The 23311-nt window shown below is 44.0% G+C and overlaps 1 protein-coding gene and 2 pseudogenes across 2 annotated transcripts in view; 2 read left to right on the top strand and 1 right to left on the bottom strand.

Annotated features, from left to right (window-relative positions):
• Nucleotides 1-9174, top strand: part of Baz1a (bromodomain adjacent to zinc finger domain 1A) — an 88536-nt gene extending 79362 nt beyond the window's left edge. The window contains exons 22-27 of one of the 2 annotated variants that reach the window (XM_051145991.1): nucleotides 396-643; nucleotides 725-951; nucleotides 3389-3855; nucleotides 4869-5011; nucleotides 7862-7949; nucleotides 8329-9174. In XM_051145991.1, coding sequence (XP_051001948.1) covers nucleotides 396-643; nucleotides 725-951; nucleotides 3389-3855; nucleotides 4869-5011; nucleotides 7862-7949; nucleotides 8329-8525 — 1370 coding nt within the window. In that variant the 3' untranslated portion in view covers nucleotides 8526-9174. Of the gene's footprint in view, nucleotides 1-395; nucleotides 644-724; nucleotides 974-3388; nucleotides 3856-4868; nucleotides 5012-7861; nucleotides 7950-8328 lie in introns of those variants that run through there. The other variant, XM_051145982.1, reaches the window with a different exon arrangement.
• A 6970-nt stretch (nucleotides 9175-16144) lies between these two features.
• Nucleotides 16145-17502, top strand: LOC127188142 (protein regulator of cytokinesis 1-like; annotated as a pseudogene).
• Nucleotides 17503-17540: 38 nt separating this feature from the next.
• Nucleotides 17541-18002, bottom strand: LOC127188060 (zinc finger MYND domain-containing protein 19-like; annotated as a pseudogene).
• Between the last annotated feature and the right edge of the window lie 5309 nt (nucleotides 18003-23311).

The following is a 23311-nucleotide window of genomic DNA, read 5'->3' as shown; positions in this document are numbered from 1 at the left end:
TGCCTAAATTCTTTTCTTTTTTAACTATTAAAATCCTCAAGCCTTCAGTTTGTGGATTTAAGTAATTCCTTATGTCATTTTTTAAAATGTGGCTCAGCAGATACGTTCTTTAATGTTTAACGTTAGGTGTGGGCAGTTGAGGATAGGACAGTTTCACTCCGTTGTAACCCAGACTGACCTAGAACTCATTGCATAGTCCAGCCTGTCTTCAAAGCATAGCAATTCTCTTGCCCTTCACTTCCCAAGTCCCAGGATTATGTGGAATTTTAGCTTTCAATACTAAGCATAGTCTTTTTGATAAACATTAGAAGAAACATGAAATCGAAGCAAGAAGTAATTCTGGTAGACATTTATGTTCACCCAGGAACTTTAATCACTTTCCCCTCTCATTTAAGATGGCAGTGACAGCGGCCGTTCTTATAAAACTGTCCTGGACCGTTGGAGGGAGTCTCTCCTTTCCTCTGCTAGTCTATCCCAAGTCTTTCTTCACTTATCAACCTTGGATCGTAGTGTGATGTGGTCTAAATCTATACTGAACGCACGTTGCAAGATCTGCAGGAAAAAGGGAGATGCTGAAAACATGGTACTCTGTGATGGCTGTGATCGAGGGCATCACACCTACTGCATCCGACCAAAGCTCAAGGTAGTTTCATCTTTGTCTGTTGCCCACATTGAAATTGAGATTTTGACAAGTAGATAATGATCATTTTTGTGATTTGTTCAGACTGTTCCTGATGGAGATTGGTTTTGTCCAGAATGTCGACCAAAGCAGCGCTCTAGAAGACTTTCCTCTAGACAGAGACCATCCTTGGAAAGTGATGAAGAAATGGAAGAGAGTATGGAAGGTGAAGATGATGAAGTTGATGATGATGATGAAGATGATCAAAGTGAGGAGGAAGAGTATGAGGTAGAACAAGATGAAGAGGACTCTGAAGAAGAGGAAGAACGCAGGTGAGTCCAGGTTTTGGTGTGAAGTCTTCCAGCCTGTGTCTCTTCACACACACACACCAGTTGGGATCGTAACTGTTCTAAAACTAACATATCTGAAACTGCTTGTGCTTTCTGTGTATTACAAATATTTTGGAATATTTCCAAGGCGGGTATGTCCAATTTAAGCAGTCCACACTGTTGTATTCTTGTTCTCGTGCCCCATTGCCCCCAGAACTAACAACCCTTCTGAGACATAGTGAGCTGTCGCTAAGGCCTAGTGCATAGGTTTGGAGGCTGGATGGACATTCCTGCTGAGGTAGCACTGGGGTTGTCTCCTCTTATTTTATTCTTTTTTACACACTTGACACAGTCTCACACTGTAGCTCAGGCTAGCCTTAAGCTTGAAGTAATCTTGCCTTAGCCTCCTGAGTACTCAGATTACATGAGTGCAACACCATACAGTTTGGCCCTTTCTTTCAGGACTAAAATGAAAGCAAAGTCATATCTACCAAGTAGATACATCTAGTAGATTTATAGACTAGATATTTCTATCCACTAGTTCTCCATCAGTAGGCCTGGTTATGCCACAAGGAGGGGAAGCCATATTGTATTCTTTGTTCTCATTTTAAACATCTGCACCCAGTGCCATGGGATCAAGAAGCCAAGTATGGCAACAGCAACCAAGAACTGTCAATACAAAAGACCGTGTCAGAGGAGAATAATTTAAAGAGCCATCCCCTCCTTTTTTGTTGTGATGAAGGTTTTTTTTTTCTTCTCTCCTTTATTATTTGAGAATTGTACACATGTATCCTCTGTATTTTCATGAAATCCACTCCCTGTTCCATTCCCTCCCCTGCAGCTCCTCTCCTACCTCTATACCACTTTTCCTCCTGATTTATACTATTGTTTTGAGGGAGTTTTTTGTTTGTTTGTTTGTAAGGGTACCAGCTGGGGCCTGGAGAGATGGGTAACTGCTCTTCGAGAGGACCTGGGTTCAATTTCCAGCACCCACATGGGAGCTCATAACTGCCTGTAACTCCAGTTTCAGGGGATCTGATACCTTCACACAGACATATTTAGGGACAAAATTGGATGCATGGGAAATAAAAATAAATAATTTTTTAAAAAAAGAGTCCCGGCTCAGAGAGCCCATTTACTACACATGGCTGTTGAAGGCAGCATCATATTAGACAAAGCAATAAAGCATCTGAGGGCCTGGTGGAAGATGGCCTGGTCAGTAAACTGAAAACTGTACAAGCATGAGGACCCATGTTTGCATCCCCAACACCCACAGAAAAGCATACACTTGTAACCCCAGCCCTGGGATTGGGGGTTATGGAGAGAGGCAGGTCCCAGGGGGTTACTGGCTAGCCAGTCTAGCCTAATAAGCCAGTTCTAGCTTTCCTGAGAGATCCTGTCTTAAAAACTGTGGTGAGCAATAGAAGACACTCACCGGTAGTCTCGGCCTGCACATGCCCATGTAGGACTAGCACACCTGAACACGGACATGTACTGCATGCGCGCACACAATACACATGTACTGCAAACACACACACACACCAATTGGTCAATAATTTTGGAAAATTCTTGTTCCAGGTTAAGTAGACATATGTAGAGAGATAACTTAAATCTAGTTTCATATTTTCAGAATCAGAAAATAGAGAGGTTCTTGACTTAGTCTTTATGAACCATAAGTTTGAGGCCTACTTCCATATCAGCCATTGGCTGGACCATCAGTTGTGTCAGTGGTGATGACACAGAGGGAGACACAGTGCAACCTTAGTCCCATGATTTTTCTGTGTTTTTAAAGATTATTGAAGAGGTCTGTTTACAGTTCTGAGAATTTTATTATTTACCACAATTCAGGACTTGATTTTTCACTATGATGTCCTAGTCACCTAGAAATTAAATGTCCTTGTTTCAGAGAAATACATGAAAGTACAGTTTGGATTTCCATGAGAACTTGTCTCAAAGCGTAAAGGATATAAACTGTAGGATAAGGTTCTTTTTTTTGTTTGTTTGTTTGTTTGCTTTGTTTGGGGGCGAGGTTGGTTTTTAGAGACAGGGTTTCTCTTGCAGTGCTGGCTGTCCTAGATTCAATTTGTAGACCAGACTGCCCTCAAACTCACAGAGATCTGCCTGCCTCTGCTTCAAGTGCTGGGATTAAAGGCGTGCACCATCATACCCCGCTAGGATAAGGTTCTTTGCAAAAATAACTTATGTTCAACTTACTCACTGAGTAAAATGACCATATAGAGCCGGGTGTGGTGGCGCTTGCCTTTAATCCCAGCACTTGGGAGGCAGAGGCAGGCGGATCGCTGTGAGTTCGAGGCCAGCCTGGTCTACAAAGTGAGTCCAGGATGGCCAAGGCTACACAGAGAAACCCTGTCTCGAAAAAAAAAAAAACCATATATTCATTATTATGTGCAATAATTGTATTTTCTAATAATATTTATAGCCCACCAAAACGAGGACGGCCCCAAGTTAGATTGCCAATTAAAACAAGAGGGAAATTTGGCTCTTCTCTCTCAAGTCGCAGCCAACGGCAAGACCCTGGGAGATACCCTTCAAGGAGTCAGCAGAGCACACCCAAAAGCACAGCTTCTAAAACTCCTGGCAGAAGCCTAAGGAAAGTCAGATCTGCTCCTCCGACAGAAACTCGATCTCTAAGGCCTGGCAGTCGGCCCACGCGCCACAGCCCTGGTGCACTGCAAGCAGATGTGTTTGTGGGACTGCTCAGCCCTCGTGGGAAACGCAGAGGAAGGAAGAGCGCTGAGAGCACCCCAGAGCACAGCCCCAGCTTCCCCAACTTCAGAGTCGGCGCTTCGAGAGCGAGCGGACACTTGATACCATTAAATCCTGCCGAGAGGCTTTCTCTTCAGGATAGTGACTCTAAGAAAAGGGGCAGGAAAAGACAATCTACAGGTAAGAAACCTAATTTATATTCTTCCTTACCTAAGAAAATGGAGCCCTTTGTCGTTTTAAAAGCTGTTCTATGCTACACAACAGCCTGTTCTAAGGCATAAGTCATTGAAGAGGCCACTGTTGTTGAGTGAAGGCAAAGTACATTAGTGGGCTCTACCGGCATGGACAACATACTAAATCTGAAAAGAGTGTGCCCGTGCCTGTGTGTGGAGGCCAGAGGGAGCGTAAAGCCTGGCCTGGGACCAAACTGAGATCCTCACATCTGTACTTTCCCAAAGAGCCGTCTCCTTAGCCCTTACTGTTTCATAAATACAAAAAAGTACACAGAAGCTCCGAAAAGAGTGAATGAAGGGTAGGGCTACCACTCCTCTCCCCCTGGGCCCCCTGAGTGCTGAGATTAACTGTACGCGCCACCATACCCTGTCATAATACGCTTACTTCAAGACATGTTTTAAGAGCTATTAGAGAATTGCTTAGCTGGTTTGGGTTTTGGTTCTTTTGCTTTGTTTTGTTTTTAGTTTAAAAATATTTTTAGTAAAGTAGTAAATTAGAGTATTTGGCCCAGATTCCCAGGTCTTTCAGAGTAGGTTAGACGGACTAAGGATATAGCTCCGCCTACAGTGCTAGAAACCAGGCATTTAGCACCAGGGGTGCAGAGCCCATGTAAATACTGCGTAGGGCGGCAAACCTACCTGTAGTTTGAGCACCATAGGCCAACACAAGGCATCAGGGTAAGAAGCCCTGTCAGTGAGCCCTGCTTCCACAAAGAAGATGGACCACACAAACAGGCCTCCACAGGCACCTGGGTGCATATGCATATGCACCGACACACACACACACACACACACACAGACATGCATCCGTGTCGTCATGCCACATACATGTGAAAAGCAAAAACAGCAGTGTGAAGTGTCCATTTTTATTGCGCTTTGGCATGTATTTCTGTGACCAGCTTAACTTGTGGTCAGTATTTCCCTTAAGTAGTGCTTAAAATTTCTCACTTACTTATTCAGAGTCATCTCCTGTACCGATGAATCGAAGAAGTTCTGGCCGACAAGGAGGAGTTCATGAACTGTCTGCTTTTGAACAGCTTGTTGTGGAATTGGTGCGGCACGATGATAGCTGGCCCTTCTTGAAGCTTGTTTCTAAAATCCAGGTAATAATATTAGTAATATAAGTAGGCTTTATGAGCCGGGCGTGGTGGCGCACGCCTTTAATCCCAGCCTCGGGAGGCAGAGGCAGGCGGATCGCTGTGAGTTCGAGGCCAGCCTGGTCTACAAAGTGAGTCCAGGATGGCCAAGGCTACACAGAGAAACCCTGTCTCGAAAAACAAAAAACAAAACAAAAAAAAATAAGTAGACTTTATGAAATATGTTTATATATTACCTCATTTACATTTATATTCTAAATAATATAGTCTTTATGAAACTTTGAAACTGAAATCAAAGCACCTATTCTCTGCTGAATTCTTTCCAAAAGCACACAATTGGAAGGTTTGTTCTATAAAAAAAACAAAACTAAAAAACCCTAAGGCTAAACAGCATTGCTCTTTAGTCCCTTCTGATCCTGTGGTTATGTTACTTATGTTTTTAGACTGTTATATGGACAGGATTGTCTGTCTGTCTCTGTCTCTGTCTTGGAGAAAGCCAGGCTGGCCTACTTTTGCCTCCCAAGTGCTGGGATTAAAGGCATAAACCACCACCACTCAACTATTCTCAGATTCTTTTTTTTTTTTTTCTTTCTCAAGATAGGGTGTCTCTGTGTAGCCTTGGCTGTCCTGGACTCACTCTGTAGACTACCTGGCTGTGTTTCAGACTCCTTAGGATTTATTTTTGTTTTTTATATGTATGAGTGTTTGTATGTGTGCCATGTGTGTGCAATGCCTGCATAGGCCAGAAGAGGGCATCAGATCCCCTGGAACTTGGATGTGAGCCACTGTGAGGGTGCTGAGAACTTGAACCCAGGTCCTCTGCAAGAACAGTAAATGTTCTTAACCACTGAGCCATCTCTCCAGCCCCATAGCTGATACTTTGTAAATGATAAACTTACTTAAAGTAATTTTTTGTTCTATATAATAAGTATGCGTGGGATAAATTCAACTAAATACTATTAGTGGCATTTTTTCATATGTTAAGTTAGTTATCAAACTACAGCATACCTCAGAATCATTTTAAAGAACATATTAAAACATACCTGAGCGCCAGATTGACAATGCATGTCTTTGATCCCAGCACTAGGGAGGCAGAGGCAGGTGGATCTCTGTGAGTTTGAGACCTGCCAGGTCCACATAGTGAGCTCCAGAGCAGCCAGAGCTACATAATGAGACCTTGTCTCAAAAAAGCAAACCAAACAAACATTCTTGGGTCCCACCTCAGACATTTTTTTACTTAATGGTTTCGCTTGACTCCCAGCCATTGGTTTCCATCCTCATACGTCCCCAAAATGAAGCTATGGTCCTTGTCTGAAATGTCTCGCTTGGAAACACTGATGTGAAAGAGGCTTTTGTGAGAGAGATGGCAAACCTAACTCAGGAGAATGAGCTGCTGCTGTGTTAATGTATTAAGCGCAGAATGTGCTAGGGTAATGTCACAGTACTATAATAGGAATTATAATAGCAGAGCTAGAGAGATGGCTCAGCAGTTAAGAGCACTTCCAGAGGACCCAGGTTTGGTTCCCAGCACCCATGTGGCAGTTTACAGCCATCTGTAACTTCAGTTCTAGGGAAACAATTCCTCCTTCTGCCTCCACAGGCACCAGATGTGCATGTGGTGCACATATATACATGCAAGGAAACACTCATGCGTACACATAAAGTTTTCCGGAGAAGGGGCTAGAGAAATGGCTAGGCATTTAAGGACTTGTCACTCTTCCAGAGGGTGAAAGAGCAGCTCCCAGAGCTTACATCTGATGGCACACAACTGCCTGTGACTCCAGCTCCAGGGGATCTGGTGCTCTGTTCTGACCTCTCACACATAAGCATACTCAAGCACACAAATAAACGTAAAGTAAAATTTTAAAGTTATAATAGCACTTTAGAAGTAGAGCCAGGCATGGTGGCGCCCGCCTTTAATCCCAGCACTCGGGAGGCAGAGGCAGGTGGATCTCTGAATTCGAGGCAGCCTGGTCTACAGAGTGAATTCCAAGACAGCCAGGGCTACACAGAGAAACCCTGTCTCAAAACAAAACAAAAAGGAATATACAGAATGAAGTTAAATCATAATAAGAGCCAGAGTCGTGTGTGCTGGGTACTAAGGTAGGAGAGCTGTGAGTTAGCGGCCAACCTCAAAAGAAAGGTTAGAGGCTCAGGGAGGGCTGACAGTGCTTTAGGATAGAGAGACTGTAGGGAAGAGCTGGGAAATGACCATGTGGGGATAGATAGTGTATGTCTGTGCAGTGTGCTCAGGGGCAGAGCTGGTCAGATCTTGGGGCTGGAGTTGTCGCTGGATGATTGAGAACTGCCCTGTGGGTGCTGGGAATTGAACCCAGGTCCATTTCAAAATTAGTTTGTTTTGTATGTGTGGGTTCACCCTCCACCAATTTGCGTGGGGAGAGTCAGGAGAGATTAACGCCACTGGACTAGTGTTTTGGTTTGTTTCCCACAGGATCTCAGCCTGGTCTAGCTCAGTGTTTGCTCTGGAGCTAAAGATGGGCTTGAGTTCCAGCTTTTACCTTATTTTTCATAAATAGTTTTTGTCATCAATTAAGCAAGCATTGTCACATTTTATTCATTACTACAGATGCAATACTGCCCACTAGTGAAAATATTATGGGCATATATTTATAGGGAAAATCATGAGCGAAACTTAAGTTTTACTTTTCATAAAAATTAATTTCTAATGATATCAAACAAGCTTTACATCATTTAATGACTCTAAATATGTGACATATTTTAATGAAATAATAGTATTCAGAAGTTGATATTAACTTGCTTTTCAGATATAAAGTTCACTTGACTATAAATATCTAATAATCTTTTTTTACTGTGAAATACTGAATTATTTTACAGGTCCCAGACTACTATGACATCATTAAGAAGCCCATTGCCTTAAATATAATTCGAGAAAAAGTAAATAAATGTGAATATAAATTAGCATGTAAGTAGCTTATGATTTCCTTTTTGTTGCTTTTAAAAGTTGTTGCTATTTTTATTTTGTTTTAAATGATGTACATTAGTATAATTGGTTAGATGGCAGCCTTTGGGGTCCCTCAATGCTTATCAATACATACTGAGATGAAAGATGAATTGGGTTAAATAGAGACATTTTATACAGTCTAGTCTTAGTGGAAGAAGTGGTATTTTTGTTTTTTGATGCTGGAGATTGAACATAGGGCCTCATGAAAAGTTAAGAAGGCGCTGTCTCTCCCCTCAAGGCCTGTGTAAGTTCTAAAGTTTTCCAGTGTACAAACAAAATTTGTTTCTGATGTATATATATACTTTCATTCCTAATGTTGTTTGTTTTTCTTTCTCTCTAGCTGAGTTTATTGATGATATTGAGTTAATGTTTTCGAACTGCTTTGAGTACAACCCTCGGAACACAAGTGAAGCAAAAGCTGGAACTCGGCTTCAAGCGTTTTTTCATATTCAGGCTCAAAAGCTTGGACTCCATGTCTCACCCAGTAATGTGGACCAGGTTAGCGCACCACTAGCTGCAAAAAAGTCACGGATCTAACTTTGTCCTTCTAAAGGCTGTATGTGAAGAAAAACGTGAATCGTTCGTGAAAATGGAACATTAAATCATGCTCTAAAGCAGATGTGTGTGTAAAGCAGTGACAGCTGGTCGGCCGCATCCATGTGTGGCCTGCACTATAGTCTCAGTTTTAATATCAAGCACTCAGGAGAATGTAGGAGAGATTTCCTTTGCTACAGTTTTGTTCAGTATCTACTAAGTTTAATAAATAGATGTATTGGATACAGTACAGTTTACAGAGGTTTTTGTACATTTTGAGATCATTCATGTGTTCAGGTATCTTGGAAAATATTTTTTCATCTATGATTTATTTTTGTCATTGACCTTTTAGGTGGATTTATCTCCACAAATGAGTCTTTTAGAGCGCAGTTTAGAGAGGGTGTGTGTCTTAAGACTTGGTAAATGAGCACACTGTTTCCACACTACACGTGAATGAATCCAATTTTCTAGCCCTGATGTGCTGTAGCCAGTGTCGAATGAATTTATTAACGAGATATTTATTTAGCATTCAGAGTCATTTGTGAATTTGTTTTGTATTTATAAAATTTATACTTGGAAAATGTTCTTTAATTTTTTAAAACATTTTACTATGGTTTTGTTTTATTTCTCAAACATTCTTAATGATTTAAATAAAAAAATGTCACTCTTCTAACAGTTCTGTTTCACAAACGATAAGTTTCTGTGTACAACTTTTTTAAGTGTACAAATAAAATGATACATTTTTCAAGTTTTCTGAATTCACTGTTTCGTTGTCCCGGTGGCAGTAATGTTCTTGCTCAGATTCTCCTCAGGTGGAGAGAAACATGTTGAACCCTGAAGAAGGCATGCACCCTCTGCCTCACTCGTGCTCTTGGTGGTGCAGGCCTATAATGTTAGCACTCAGTATGCTGAGGCAGGAAGATCACCAGTTCAGAGCCAGCCTGGGCTACTGTCCCTGTCTATCTGTCGTAGTTTAAATGTGAATGGCCCCCATAGGCTCTGTATTCGAATACTAGGTCCCCAGTTAGAGGCTTAAGAAATGTGACCGTAGCCAGGTGCTCGGTGGCTCACACCTGCAATTCAGGGGCAGAGGCAGGCAGATCTCTGAGTTCAAGGCCAGCCTCGTCTACAAAGTGAGGCCAGGACAATCAGGACTGTTACACAGAGAAACCCCCTCTCAAAAGTGAGCTTAGCTAGGTAGTAGTTGTGCAAGCCTTTAATCCCAGCATTCCAGGGGTAGAAGCAAGCAAATCTCTGAGTTCAAGGCCAACCTGGTCTACCAGAGTGAGTTCCAGGATGACCAGGGCTACACAGAGAAATCTTGAAAGAAAGGAAAGGGAAAGAGAGGAGGAGAGGGGAGCGGAGGAGGGAGGAAAGGGAGGAAGTAGATCACTAGGGGCGGGGCTTTGAGTCGTCTTCGCCTTACTGTTTGTCTCCCTGCTTCTTGAGCCTGCTTGAGGTGGAAGCTTCCTATTCCTGCTGCCAAAATTCCCAGTCATGATGGAGCTTTCTGAAGCCATAAGTCCAAATAAACTTTTATATAAGTTGCTTTGGTCATGGTGTTTAATCACAGCAATAGAAAAGTAACTACTAATACATTTGGCATTTTTCTTTCATTGTTTGATTACAATTGCAAAGTGCTGGATGGGAAAGAAGCCAAAACATCCTACTGTGTGTGCCTGGCCCCTTAGTGTCAAAGTTACAGTCTTTGCACCTACTAACTGAAATGCTTTTTTGTGTTAGATAAACCAATTTGATAAGCTTTTTTTGGTTGTAAGATTGAAAAATCTCAAGCTGGGTTCAGTGGCTCACGCCTGTAATCCCAGCACTTGGGAGGCAGAGGCAAGTGGATCTCTGTGAATTCAAGGCCAGCCTGGTCTACAAAGTGAGTCTTGGACAGCCAAGGCTACACAGAAAAACCCTGTCTCAAAAAAAAAAAAAATCTGCCTTTTTTAGAGAAAGAAGGGGATTTGTACACTCTTGAGTACATTGATTTCAGAGAAATGGCCAGAATGGTTCAATTGGTTTTAGTAACAGCACAAGCAAGGTTACTTTCAATTCATTTCCCACAGTAGCCATGTGATGTGTGCTTGCCATCCAAAGGAGCATGTGGGAGCAAAGCAGGAGCGGAGAGAAAGGCGGCTCATCAGTGAACACATGTGGTACTAGCAAGAGAGAAAGGCGGCTCATCAGTGTACACGTGTTGTACTAGCATGCTAGAGACTAGGTAGTTCCATCATTTTTCTTGGTAACAATTCTGTCTTAGAAGATAGCAAGTCTTGCCTCAAAAAAAATGAGAAAGCATATTCAGAATATGAATAAACAAATAGTGTAAATTGAAAAGCTGTGGGCAGTCGGAAGACCCAGTGAGGAAAGCGCTTGCCTCCTCCTGACCACCTGCGCTCAATCTCTAGGTCAAAAGAGAGCCAAGTCCAAAAAGTTGTCCTCTGACCTCCACAAGGACACAATAGTCATTGAGTGATTTAAAAGTAAAATTTAGCTGGACGTGGTGGCGCACACCTTTAATGCCTTCTGGCCTCCAACAGCACCTGGACCCAGCATTCATATATCCACCGCCTTTCCAACCCACGTTCAGATATACATGAAAATAAATTGTTTTAAAAGTATGATAGTTTAGGGGTTTGAGTGTGTGTGTATGTGTTTTAAATGGGACTTTTGTTTGTTTTGCTTTGCTTTTTGAGACAGGGTTTCTCTGTATAGCCCTGGCTGTCCTGTAACTTGCTTTATACAGCAGGCTGGCCTCAAACTCGCCTTTGCCTCTGAGTGCTGGGACGAAAGACCACCACCTAGCTTTAAGTAGGACATCTAAATGTAATCCACTGTGGTGGTTTGAATAGGAGTGGCTCATGTGTTTGAATGCTTGGTCATTAGGGAATAATGCTACAGGGTTAGGAGCTGTGGCCTTGGAGGAGGTGTTGGAGGAAGTATGTCACTGGGGTGGCCTCTGAGGAGGCCTAGTGTCTCTCTCTTCCTCCTGCCTGGCAATCCAGGCATAGAACTCGGCTACTATGTCTGCCGGCTTGCCACCGTGCCTCCTACCATGATGGTCATGGACTAACCCTCTGAATGGTCAGCATGCCCCAGTTCAATGTGTGCCCCTCCCCCTTGGGTTTGTTTTTTGGTTTTTTGGGACAAAGTTTCTCTGTATAGCCCTGTAGCCCTGGCTGTCCTAGAACTCGCTCTGTAGACCAGGCTGCCCTGCGATTAGCAGAGATCTGCCTACCTCTCCTTAGTGCTGGGATTAAAGGATTGTAAGAGTTGCTGTAGGAAATCAGCGAGAATATAGAACTGAGCAGTTTGACTCACTACGGTCTGTGGGCGTGTCTATGCCAGCAGCAGAATGCACATCTGAGGACCTTCAGAAGGAACATCAGAGAAGGTATCAGCATGAGCTATAAGACAAAAGTACCAAGAAGACAGGATATAGGTCTGGAGAGAGGGCTTACCCCACACAAAAGGAATTCAGATCCCGGGTAACATGGGACACTGAGCATCTGTGAACGCAGCACTCCTGGGGCAAGGTGGGGAGCAGAAACAGGAGAGGCCCTGGACACCCACAGGCCCGCTAGCCCAGCAGATGAGATGGCATTAAGAGACCCTTTCTCAGACACAGTTGAAAGTGAGGACCTGTGCACACATGCCATGCAGGAATGAACATTTTTTTTTTAATGTGTGGGTCTATTTGAATGTGCATGCAATGTTCTCCAAAGCCAGAAGAGGGCATCAGATCCCATGGAGCTACAGTTAGAGGCCTCTGTAAGCTACCATCTGGGTCCTGGGAACCAAACCCAAGTAAGCCCCGAAGAGCAGCAAGTGCCCTTGAAATGAGGCATCTCTCTAGCCACTTCCTGCTCGCCCGACACATATACTTTTTTAAAGAAAATAACAGTAAGATGGAGCTGGAAAGAGAGCTCAGCAGTTCAGAGCTCACGCTGCTTTTGCATGGGACCCAAGTTCAATTCCCAGCACCCACATCAGGTGGCTCACAACCACCTGTCACTCCATCTCCAAAGACCTGACCCCTGATGTGGACTTGTAGGGCACCTGCATTTAAACAAGCACATACTCATAGACAAACATGTATATACATAAAACATAGGGAAATAGATCAGAATATCTCTTCACATATACAAAAGCAGTGGGATGAAGTAATTCTCCTGTGTCCATCACTCCAGCTTAAAGAATTATTAATTCCCCACCAGCATTTTCTATTGCCAATAACCCTTTTGGTTATGAAAAATACCCCATGTGTTTGTTGCTCTACTTCTGTAACTATTTCAATATACATCACTAAAAGAAAGAGAACTCTACCAAGAAGAGACTTGATACCCTATGAGCATATACAGGGGGAGGAGGTCCCCCTCAGTCACAGTCATAGGGGAGGGGAGTAAGGGGAAAATGGAAGGGAGGGAGGAGTGGGAGGATACAAGGGATGGGATAACAATTGAGATATAATATGAATAAATTAATAAAATATATTTTTAAAAAACAACTCACACTGAGACAATATAAACATAAGTTGTACTAAAAAACAAAACAACAACAACAAAAAAAGACAGGGAACTCAAACAAAAATAGTACTGTTAGAAAATGTAACATGTGTGCCAGGCATGGTGGCGCACACCTTTAATCCCAGCACTTGGGAGGCAGAGGAAGGCAGATCACTGAGTTCGAGGCCAGGCTGGTCTACAAAGTGAGTTCAGGACAGCCAAGGCTACACAGAGACCCTATCTCAAAAAACAACAAAAAGTAACATGTAAATAGTTGGACTTATTTGTTTTTATTGCATGTACATTGGTATTCTGCCTGCCTGTATGTGTGTGTTTGGGGGCAGGAGTGTCAGATCCCCTGGAACTGGAGCTACAGACAGTTGTGAGCTGCCATGTGGGTGGCTGAGAATTGAACCTGGGTTCATTGGAACAGCAGCCAGTGTTCTTAACCACTGGGCCATCTCTCCAGCCTGAACTAATTTTTCTTTTTCTTTTTTTTTAAAGACTTATTTATTACATATACAGTGTTTTTCCTGTGTGTATGCCTGAATGTCAGCAGAGGGCACCAGATCTCATTATAGATGGTTGTGAGCCACCATGTAGTTGCTGGGAATTGAACACAGGATTTTTAGAAGAACAAACAGTGCTGTTAACCTCTGAGCCATCTCTCCAGCCCCTTGAACTAATTTCTTAATATTGTCTAATATATTAATCATCATTAAAATGGAAAAGGAATAAAGAGGCAGAAAGAGGAGAGAGGAGCTGGGTATGGTGACACAAGCCTTTAATCCCAGCACTCAGGAGACAGACACACAAAGATCTCGCTGACTTCAAGGCCAGTCTGCTCTATAGAGTGAGTTTGGGGACAACCAAGGCTACATACCGAAACTCTGGTTGACAAATAAAGGATTAGCAACATAGCTCAATGATGGAGTGCTTGCCCTGGCCTCAATTCTTATACTACAGAGAGAACAGGAGGCTGGGGGAGAACGAGTTCCTGAAATTCAACAAACCAAGCAGGAACCAGAATTTGAAGAAAGATAATGGCAAACACAGTACGGAATTTTGTTTTTGAGACAAGGTCTCATGAAGCCCAAGCTGGACTCAAATGTGTCACATGGACTTGGATGACTCTGAACTTCCAACTCTCCTGGCTCCATCTGTAAGTTCTCTATGAGACACAGTGTGGAAAGTTTTGTTGCTGTTGTTTTGGTTTTAGTTTGAAAACAGTTTCTCTGTGTAAGCAGCCCTTGCTGTCCTGGAACTCCCTCTGTAGACCAGGCTGGCCTTGAACTCACAGAAATCCACCTACCTCTGCCTCCCAAGTGCTGGGATCAAAGGCGTGTGTGCCACTACCACCTGGAAAGTTTTATTAGCTGAAGTTTCTAGCAAGATAGTTTGCAAGAGATGAATAGCCCAGTTTAAAAACAAATCTCTTGGCGCCAGTAGCTTGACTGAGTAGAAGGTACTTGTTGTCCAAGCCTTATGGCCGAGTTCAGGTCCAGAACCCACACAAAGCTGGAAGAAGAGAACCAATGTCCAGAACTGCCCTCTGGGCTCCAAAGGACACACTTATAATTAAACACACAATAACATTTTTTAAAATTTTAAATCTTAATTAAAATATGAGAAAATGGGACTGGAGAGATGGTGTAGCGGTTAAAAGCCTTTGCTTGTTCTTCCGGAGAACTTGGAATTCAGATCCAAGCACCCATGTCAAGTGGCTCACAGCTGCCTGTAGCTCCAGCTCCAGGGGATCGGATGCTCTTTCTGGTCTCTGAAGGCACCTGCACATGTGTACATACACACAAAGAGAGACACACATCCACATAAACAAAAGTAATATCAAATAAATGATAGGAAAATAACACGTTTTAATTCTGGACTCAGTGCACAGTCTCTCAATGCCAGGCAGATACACTTTGATACAAAGTCCAGTGGGCCCCTCAGGATTCAAGCTCGCCAGCAGGAGACACTCGTGTGAGATGATGATCTCACTCCCCAGCTCCCTGACACCGTGGAAGCCACAGCTGACGGATGATGCACATTTTATAACTTCCCTACTAGAAAACCCTCTGAGGTCTCCCTGAAACCCAGCATGCTTTCAAAATTGGAGGTACAAATGGCAACCGGCTGCTTTCACTCGGGTTTTTAGAATGCCGCTTATCTTGTCTCTGAAAGGAATAGTTCTTCGCAACAGATTGCAAATGGAATTCAGTCTACCGGGAACTACGAAGCAATAGCGCTGCGATGAAGGGCTATCAAAGGAGAGATCCGCTTGCTTCTGCCTCCAGTGCTGAGATTAAAGGTGTGCACCACCACCGCCCAGCTGTCATGTTTTTGACTTCTAATGTGCTGAGTTCTTCTCAAAAGAGTATTTACTAATTTTCCTTTAAAAAAATATTTACTGGATAAACTCCAAAAGGTTTTTGTTTTGGGTTTTTTGGTTTTTGTTTGTTTGGTTGGTTGGTTTGGTGTTTTGTTTTTTTTTTTTTTTTTTTTTTTTTTTGTGTGTGTGTGTGTGTGTGTGTGTGTGTGTGTGTGTGTGTGTATGTGTGTGTTTTGTTTGTTTTTTGGTTTTTGTTTTTGTTTTTTTGGTGTTCAAGTGCCCTGCAGTTCTGGTGTTCACATCAAGCAGTTCTTTTAAAAGCTATATCCTTGACTGTCTGCAAAACCTCACTCTGTCACTGATCTGGTCTCAGATCTTACTGAGAATCTGTTTAAGTGCGGTGTCTTTTCATTTGGGTCCTGGGATTCTGGCTCTCGCTGGTCTCTGCGTTCAATCGCACTCTTCCACGCCATCAGCTGCCATATGAAGAAATTAACTTCTACATTGTTTTTCTCTAATACTTTCATAACGATGTCTTTTGTGAGGCCTGGATTTTCCTTTTCAGCCTTAATAAAAAGCGGCCCTCAGAGTCTGCAGACACATTTACTTGTTCTAGGATACATGACTGCATAGAGAGGCACAGAAAGCATGGAAGTGACAGTGACCTCAGCTTCCTTTTTCATCTCCTCCATTATCATCCTCATTCAAAAGCCAACTACAGCAGAAAAGGCCATGCTGAGATGCAGAGGAATCTTCCCCTTTGTATGTCTGTGCGATAAAGAATGGTACACAAGTGCTGGAGAGATGGCTCGGTGGTGAAGAGCGCTGGCTACGGCTCCAGAGCCAAGGCTTCCGGGGCTGGTAACCATCCTCCGTCCCGCGTGAGGGAGGTGGCGGGTCTCAATTCTTGGCTGCTTGAAGCATCAGCCGTGAGAAGTGAGGCACAAAGCAGAGGAGTCCACCGTGTGCCTCCAGAAAGCACTCACTCACCTTCGGGAAATACGGGAATTAGCTGGAAATCCAGAGGAACAGCGACTACAAAGAACCGAGGATGGGAAGAAGCACGTCAAGGGTCTGGTGATTGCGGAAGAGGAGACCCTGAGGGAAAGGCTTCTCAAACGCACATCCATCTGTCAGAAAAAACGAGCACCCTGTGCAGTGAGTTACAAGTGAGGCCACTTTCACGAAGAAAAACTGCTGTCTCGCAACTAGAAAAAAGATTTGAGCACTCAAGTAGAATTGATGAGAAAGCAGAAAAAGGAGAGAAAGGAGGAACTTCGGCTACTTCCGAGAACAAGATCGAGAACTCCGTGAAACTTCTGTGCCGTGGACAGCACCTCTGTCCCTACCTTAGAAGAGCGGAACCTGTTCCGTCAGCGTGTGGCAGCTATGATTTTGGTCAGAAGCCAAAATCAGGAACGCGCTGCGGCTCGGTTAGAGGAACTGAAAATGGAAAACATAAAGCAGGTGAATGAGACAGTTCGAGTGAAGCCGGCTCAGTTCTGGGACCAGCCTTTTCTAGGCAGGAACAGAGGCAGGCTTTTGTCCCTGCCATCCTGAGGACTACACAGAGAACCTGCTCATCTTCATGACACACGGATCATCCAGTTAAGAAACTACTACGAAGTTCACCAGGAACTGTTTGAAGGTGTCCAGAAATGGGAAGGAGGAGAGCTGGGAACTTTTCCTAGCGTTTGAGAGAAAAGCTTTAGATCCAAGTCAGTTACAAACAGAAGGGGAAATCTTCTAAGAGAAGAAAAGCGAAGCTGCAGAAAACGCTCCCTAAGCTGGAAGGAAGAGGAGCTGTGAACTGAAAAGTGGAAACAAGAGCACTCAGCAGCACAGGTGGTGACCGGGCAGAAGTCCATGCACTGTGTTATAGAGCAATGGGAATTACATCGTTCGCAGAAAGAAAGAACCAAACAGGAAAGGCAAGGAAAGAACAAGAGACAGACAGAGACACTATATGGCAGTGCTCCACGGACACCTAGCAAGAGACCAGGATTTACTCCCAACAAGCCTGGAAAAGTACGGCAAGATCACCACCACCACCATGTCCAGTGCTGCACCCAACAGCCACATTCAGTCTGTCTTTGGTGGAAGAGATGCTGAGCTAAGCTGCTTCTCACTCGCTGTGTAAGGAGGGTAACGACACTCACAGTAGTAGGGCCGCCAATACTACTCCACAACTTCCACCACCTCCCCGTTGGCATGACAGCACCGGCTCACATTCAGGATGGGGTACTGTTCCTCTACAGGACCTGAGGGAAGCTGCTGGGTTATAAACCAATATAAGCTTTGTTCCCTTCGTATGCTGGAGGTCGCCACGCGCATGGTACCAGCTGCAGGCTGTCTAGGTGACTGTCCGCAGTCACAGCACTGAGATGCACCTCCCGGAACCCAGGAACCACACCTCCCCTGTGTTGTTCCCACAGCGGCTCATGTGGTAGCCCCTTCCTTGGTTTTTGTAGAAGGCGTATGCAAATATCTCAGCACTATTTCCATCATCATCTCCTTCCATTTGAGCCTCAGAAGAGTAGCTCTCCACCGATGGTACATCTGGCTCCTCTATTGTTGTGTGTTTGGTCTTCCCAGCCACTGGGCTGAGCCGCATGACTTGCCCAATTTAAAGTCAGTCATGGTCCAGTCTGCACTCTAGGCTAGCAGAGCTGCTCCCTTGGGAGGCTTCTGACCGACCGACTGACCGACAGACTGACAGATCGGCTAGGCTGAAGCACAGGTTATAGAATGCCAAAGGTCCTAGGCTCATTACCCATCACCTCAATAACAAATGTCCATGTCTTGTCAGGTATGGAGCCCATATCTATAACTCCACCACTCAGGAGGCCGAGAGGCAGAAGATTGCTGAGAGGTTGAAGCAACCTGGAAGACAAGACATGGAATGAGTTACAGGCTGGTCTGGGCTACACAATGAGATCCTTTCTTTCTTTCTTTTTTTCTTTTCTTTTTTTTTTTTTTTTTTTTTTTTTTTTTTTTTTGAGACAGGGTTTCTCTAAATAGCCTTGATTGTCCTGAACTCTCTTTGTAGACCAGGCTGGCCTCAAACTCACAATAATTCAGCTATTCACCTGCCTCTGCCTCCTGAGTGCTGGGATTACAAGGCTGTGTCATCACACCCAGCTGAGATCCTTTCTTAAATTTAATTAATTAATTAACTAATTAAAATATAAAGATTTATTTATTTTATTTATTGTATATGAGTGCTTTATCTACAGAGGGCATGAGATCACATTATAGATGGTTTTGAGCCATCACGTGGGTGCTGGGAATTGAACTCAGGATCTCTGGAAGAGCAGGCAGTGCTCTTAACCTCTGAGCCATCTCTCCATGCCTCTAGTTAATTATTTTAATAAATGTCTGTTGTCTCAACAATATATTGACTGTGTGTCACTGCATAACTTCTTAAACCCTGAAACTAGAGTGGACCGAAGCACCATCTCTCAATGCTGGTTTCTCCAAGTGACCTGGCTTTCCTCACAAAGAACAGAAAATCAAGTGATCTCAAGTGTAAAGCAGATCAAGTGATGGCATATGCTGGCAAGGATGTGGAGAAAGGGGAACACTCCTCCATTGCTGGTGGAAGTACAAACTTCTACAGTCACTTTGGAAAATCAATTTGGCGGTTTCTCAGAAAACTGGGAATAACTCTACCTCAAGACGCAGCTATACCACTCCTGAGCATATACACGAAAGATGCTCCACCATACCACAAGGACACTTGCTAAACTATGTTCATAGAAGCTTTATTTTTAACAGCCAGAAACTGAAAACAATCTAGATGTCCCCCAACCAAAAACTGGACAAATAAACTGTGGTACATTTACACAATGGAATACTACTCAGCTATTAAAAGCAATGACATCAGCTGTAATCCCAGCACTCGGGAGATAGAGGCAGGTGGATCTCTGAGAGTTTGAGGCCAGCCTGGTCTACAAAGTGAGTCCAGGACAGCCAAGGCAACACAGAGAAACCCTATCTTGGAAAAACAAAAACAAAAAGAAGCAATGACATTGGCCAGGTGGTGGTAGTGCACGCCTTTAATCCCAGCACTTCAGAGGCAAACACAGGTATTCAAGGCCAGCGTGGTCTACAGAGTGAGTTCCAGGACAGCCAAGGCTACACAGAAAAACTCCATCTCCAAAAGCAAACAAACAAACAAACAAACAATTACATCATGAAATTTGTAGGCAGATGGATGAGACTAGAAAAGATCATCCTGAGTGAGGTAACCCAGACCCAGAAAGACACACATGGTCTGTACTCACTTAGAAGGAGACAGATAACTAGCCATAAAGGACAGGGTAACCATGCTACAGTCCACAGACCCGAGGAAGTGACGTAACAAGGAAGGCCCAAGCGGGAACGCATGAGTCTCACTAGAATAGACATTGTGGGTAGGTGGGATGGGGAGACTGTAGGGTCAGGGATGGAAACAGGAACAATCAGGTCGGAGAGGATGGAGGAAGAGAGTACTGCAAGAGACATCTGGGATGGGGGAGGACATCTCTGGGACGAGCTAGAGATCTAGGACAATGGAAACTCTCAGAAATCTGTGAGGGTGACCCTGGCTAAATATGAACCCTGAATCAGCCGTCTCCTGTAATCAGGCAAGACTTCCAATGGAGGGATTGGAACTGGGACACCAACCCAGTCACAAAACCTCTGACCTACAATTTGTCCTGCCTACAAGACATTCAGGGGTACAGGTGGAGCAGAACAGCAAACCAATGACTGACTGGTCCAGCTTGACACCCATGCCATGACACCCCTGACACTTTAATGATATTTGGCTATATTTGCAGACAGGAGCCTAGCATAGCCATCATCAGAGAGGCTTCACCCAGCAACTGATAGAAACAGATGCAGAGACCCACAGCCAACATTAAGCAGAGCTAGGGGAATCTTGCAGAAGGGATCAGGGGAGGAAAGATTCTAGGAGCCAGAGGGGTCAAGGGCACCACAAGAAAACAAGAATCAAGTAGCCTGGGCCCAGAGGGGCTCACAGAGACTGAAGCACCAACCAGGTAGCATCCATGGGACTGACCTAAACCTTCTACACATATGTAATAGTTGTACACTTTGGTCTTCACGCGGGACTCCTGACAGCAGGAGCCGGGGATATCTCTGACTCTGTTGCTTGCCTTTCCCCTACGGAGACGCCTTGTCAAGCCTCACTAAAAGAAGGTGTGCCTAGTCTTACTTCAACTTGATATGCCATGGCTGGTTGATACCGGTGGGAGGCCTCCCTCTTCTGAAGAGAAAGGGGGGAGGGATGGATGGGGGAGGGCTGGGAGGAGAAGGACTGGGAGGAGAGGAGGGAAAGGAAACTGCGGTTGGAATGTAAAGTTAATTGATTAATTTAAAAAATAAATAAAATATTTAAGGATTCCAAAACAAAAAGCAGATCAATTTCCTATGGTGGCCAACAGATGTCGCTGTGTTTCCCTTAAAATGTAAAAACAGGGTTTAGAGCAAGTACTGCCCTTCTAGAGGACCAGAGTTTATTTCTCACCACCCACATAGGACAGCTCACAACCACTGGGTCATTTCAGCTCTAGACGATTCAACACCCTATCCTGACAAGGCTACACAGAGAAACCCTGTCCTTAAAAAAAAAAATTTAAAAAGATAATCCAGGAATTTGGAGAAGTGGCTCAGCAGTTAAGAGCTCTTGTTCTTGGAGAGGACCACAGTTCTGTTCCCAGCACCCACATCAAGTGGCTCACACTGATATGAGGCCAGTTTTAGGATCTGATGTCCCTAAAACTTCTAAACTTCACCCTTACCGCCAGAGGGGGGAATGCAGAAAAGTGCTATGAAGGGGAACTCTGGGAACCAGAGAAAGAGGACAAGATGGAGGAAGAGGAAAGGAAGTGGGATCAGTAACACTAAGGATGTTTGAAAACACCATGGGAAATCATATTGCTTTATAGTTATTTTAAATTATATATATATATATATATATATATATATATATATATATATATATATTTTTTTTTTTTTTTTTTTTTTGCTTTTTTTGAGACAGGGTTTTTCTGTGTACCCCTGGCTGTCCTGAACTCAGTCTGTAAACCAGGCTGGCATTGAACTCACAGAGATCCACCTGCCCCTGCCTCCTGAGGGTTGGGATTAAAGGCGTGCACCAGGACGCTTGGCTATAAAATTATATAAAATTTAAATGACGTTAAATTATACTATGTAGTTTAAATGAAGTTGTGCCATTTGGGGTGACAATGTTCCTCCCAGAGCCGGTGTGACATCTTACACCTTTAGTCCCAGCACTCAGGAGGCAGAGGCAGGAAGATCTTTATGAGTACCAGGACAGCCAGAGTTGTTATAAAGAGAAACTGTGTCTCACAAAACAAAACAAACAAACAATCAGAAGGAGCAAGCAAGGGAGGAAAGCAAGCAGTGTGACTCAGATGTGACACCTACCAGCACCAACAATGACCCAAACGGCAAGATATTCCAAAAGTGGCAACAGTGGCACTTACACCCTTAGCCTTAGGGCTCAGCCAGTAGGAGGGCAGCTCATGCCAGGGTCTATAAAGGAGGCATAGCTGGTGAGGAGGCCATGGAAGCAGGAGAACCCAATGCTGCCAATTTCCTAAACCAGTATAATTCCCAACTGCCTTTCAAATAGGTATACACACACAGAGAGAGAGAAGTGTAGCTCTCACCTCTTATCAAAGAAGCTTCTTTATAGCACAAGGGGGTAAGGGAGGAACCACAACTGGTCAAAATGCAGGAAACAACTGACTGTGGTGCCCAGCCCCGTCATCAGTTGATCAGTTGATACCCCCCTACACTTAAGGCTCAGGGAACATCAAGGAAGGGATGGGGAGGGTTGCAAGAGCCAGAGATGGTGAGATAGTGTCTATGTTGGACAGGGAGACTGCGCCCAGGAAACCCCACCAATACAGCTGCTAACCAATAACAAGACCCCAAATCTGACAAGACCAACTGACATGCCAACATAGATGGGGTATGGGGGGGGGCGTCTCACAAGGCTTCTGCCCTAGAAGAAGAGCTACAGGTTGCTGAGAGAGTTCTTCACGTAGGTTAGCCAGTCCCAAGAGGTCAGCCATAAACACCTATGAGCTGCAACTAATGATTGCAGTGGATGCATTTATGAATGTGTGTGTGTGTGTGTGTGTGTAACAATTATACTTAAGAGAACCCATGAATTTGAGGAGTCAAGAGAGCACCAGAGGAACTGGAGGGAAGGGAGGCATGGGAAAATTATGTAAATACAGTATTCATATATGAAATCCTAAAAAAAAAAAATATATATAAATATATAAAATAAAGCACAAAGTGGGCAGTGGTAGTGCACACCTTTAATCCCAACACTTGGGAAGCTGAGGCAGAAGTTCAAGGCTAACCTAGTCAACAGAGTGAGTTCCAAGACAGCCAGGACTACACAGAGGAACCTTGTCTTCACACACACACACACACACACACACACACACACACACACACACAGACACGGAGACACTATATCACAACCACTAGACTAACTAAAAAAGACACACAGACTATCACGTTGGTAAGCACTGTAGAAACTGGAGTCTGTAATCCTTCCTTGTGGGTAGGATTATAAAATGGTACTCTTTTTTAAGATTTATTTTTATTATTATTTGTTGTTGTTGTTTTTGTTTTTTGAGTCAAGGTTTCTCTGTGTAGCCTTGGCTGTTCTGGACTTGCTTTGTAGACCAGGCTGGCCTCAAACTCAGAGATCCACCTGCCTCTGCCTCCCAGAGTGCTGGGATTAAAGGTCTGTGCCACTACACCAGTCTTTGATTGTTTGAGGGTTTCTCTGTGTAGCCCTGGCACTTGCTCTGTAAACCAGGCTGGCCTCAAACTCTGAACTCCAACCCCTGACTCTGCCTCCCAAGCCGGAATTAAAGGTGTGTGTCACCACCACC

Source organism: Acomys russatus, chromosome 1, assembly GCF_903995435.1.
Source record: "Acomys russatus chromosome 1, mAcoRus1.1, whole genome shotgun sequence".
In the NCBI taxonomy this organism is placed as follows: Eukaryota; Metazoa; Chordata; class Mammalia; order Rodentia; family Muridae; genus Acomys; species Acomys russatus.
The sequence above is the reverse complement of the archived record's forward strand: the minus strand, read 5'-3'. Positions and strand labels throughout refer to the sequence as shown.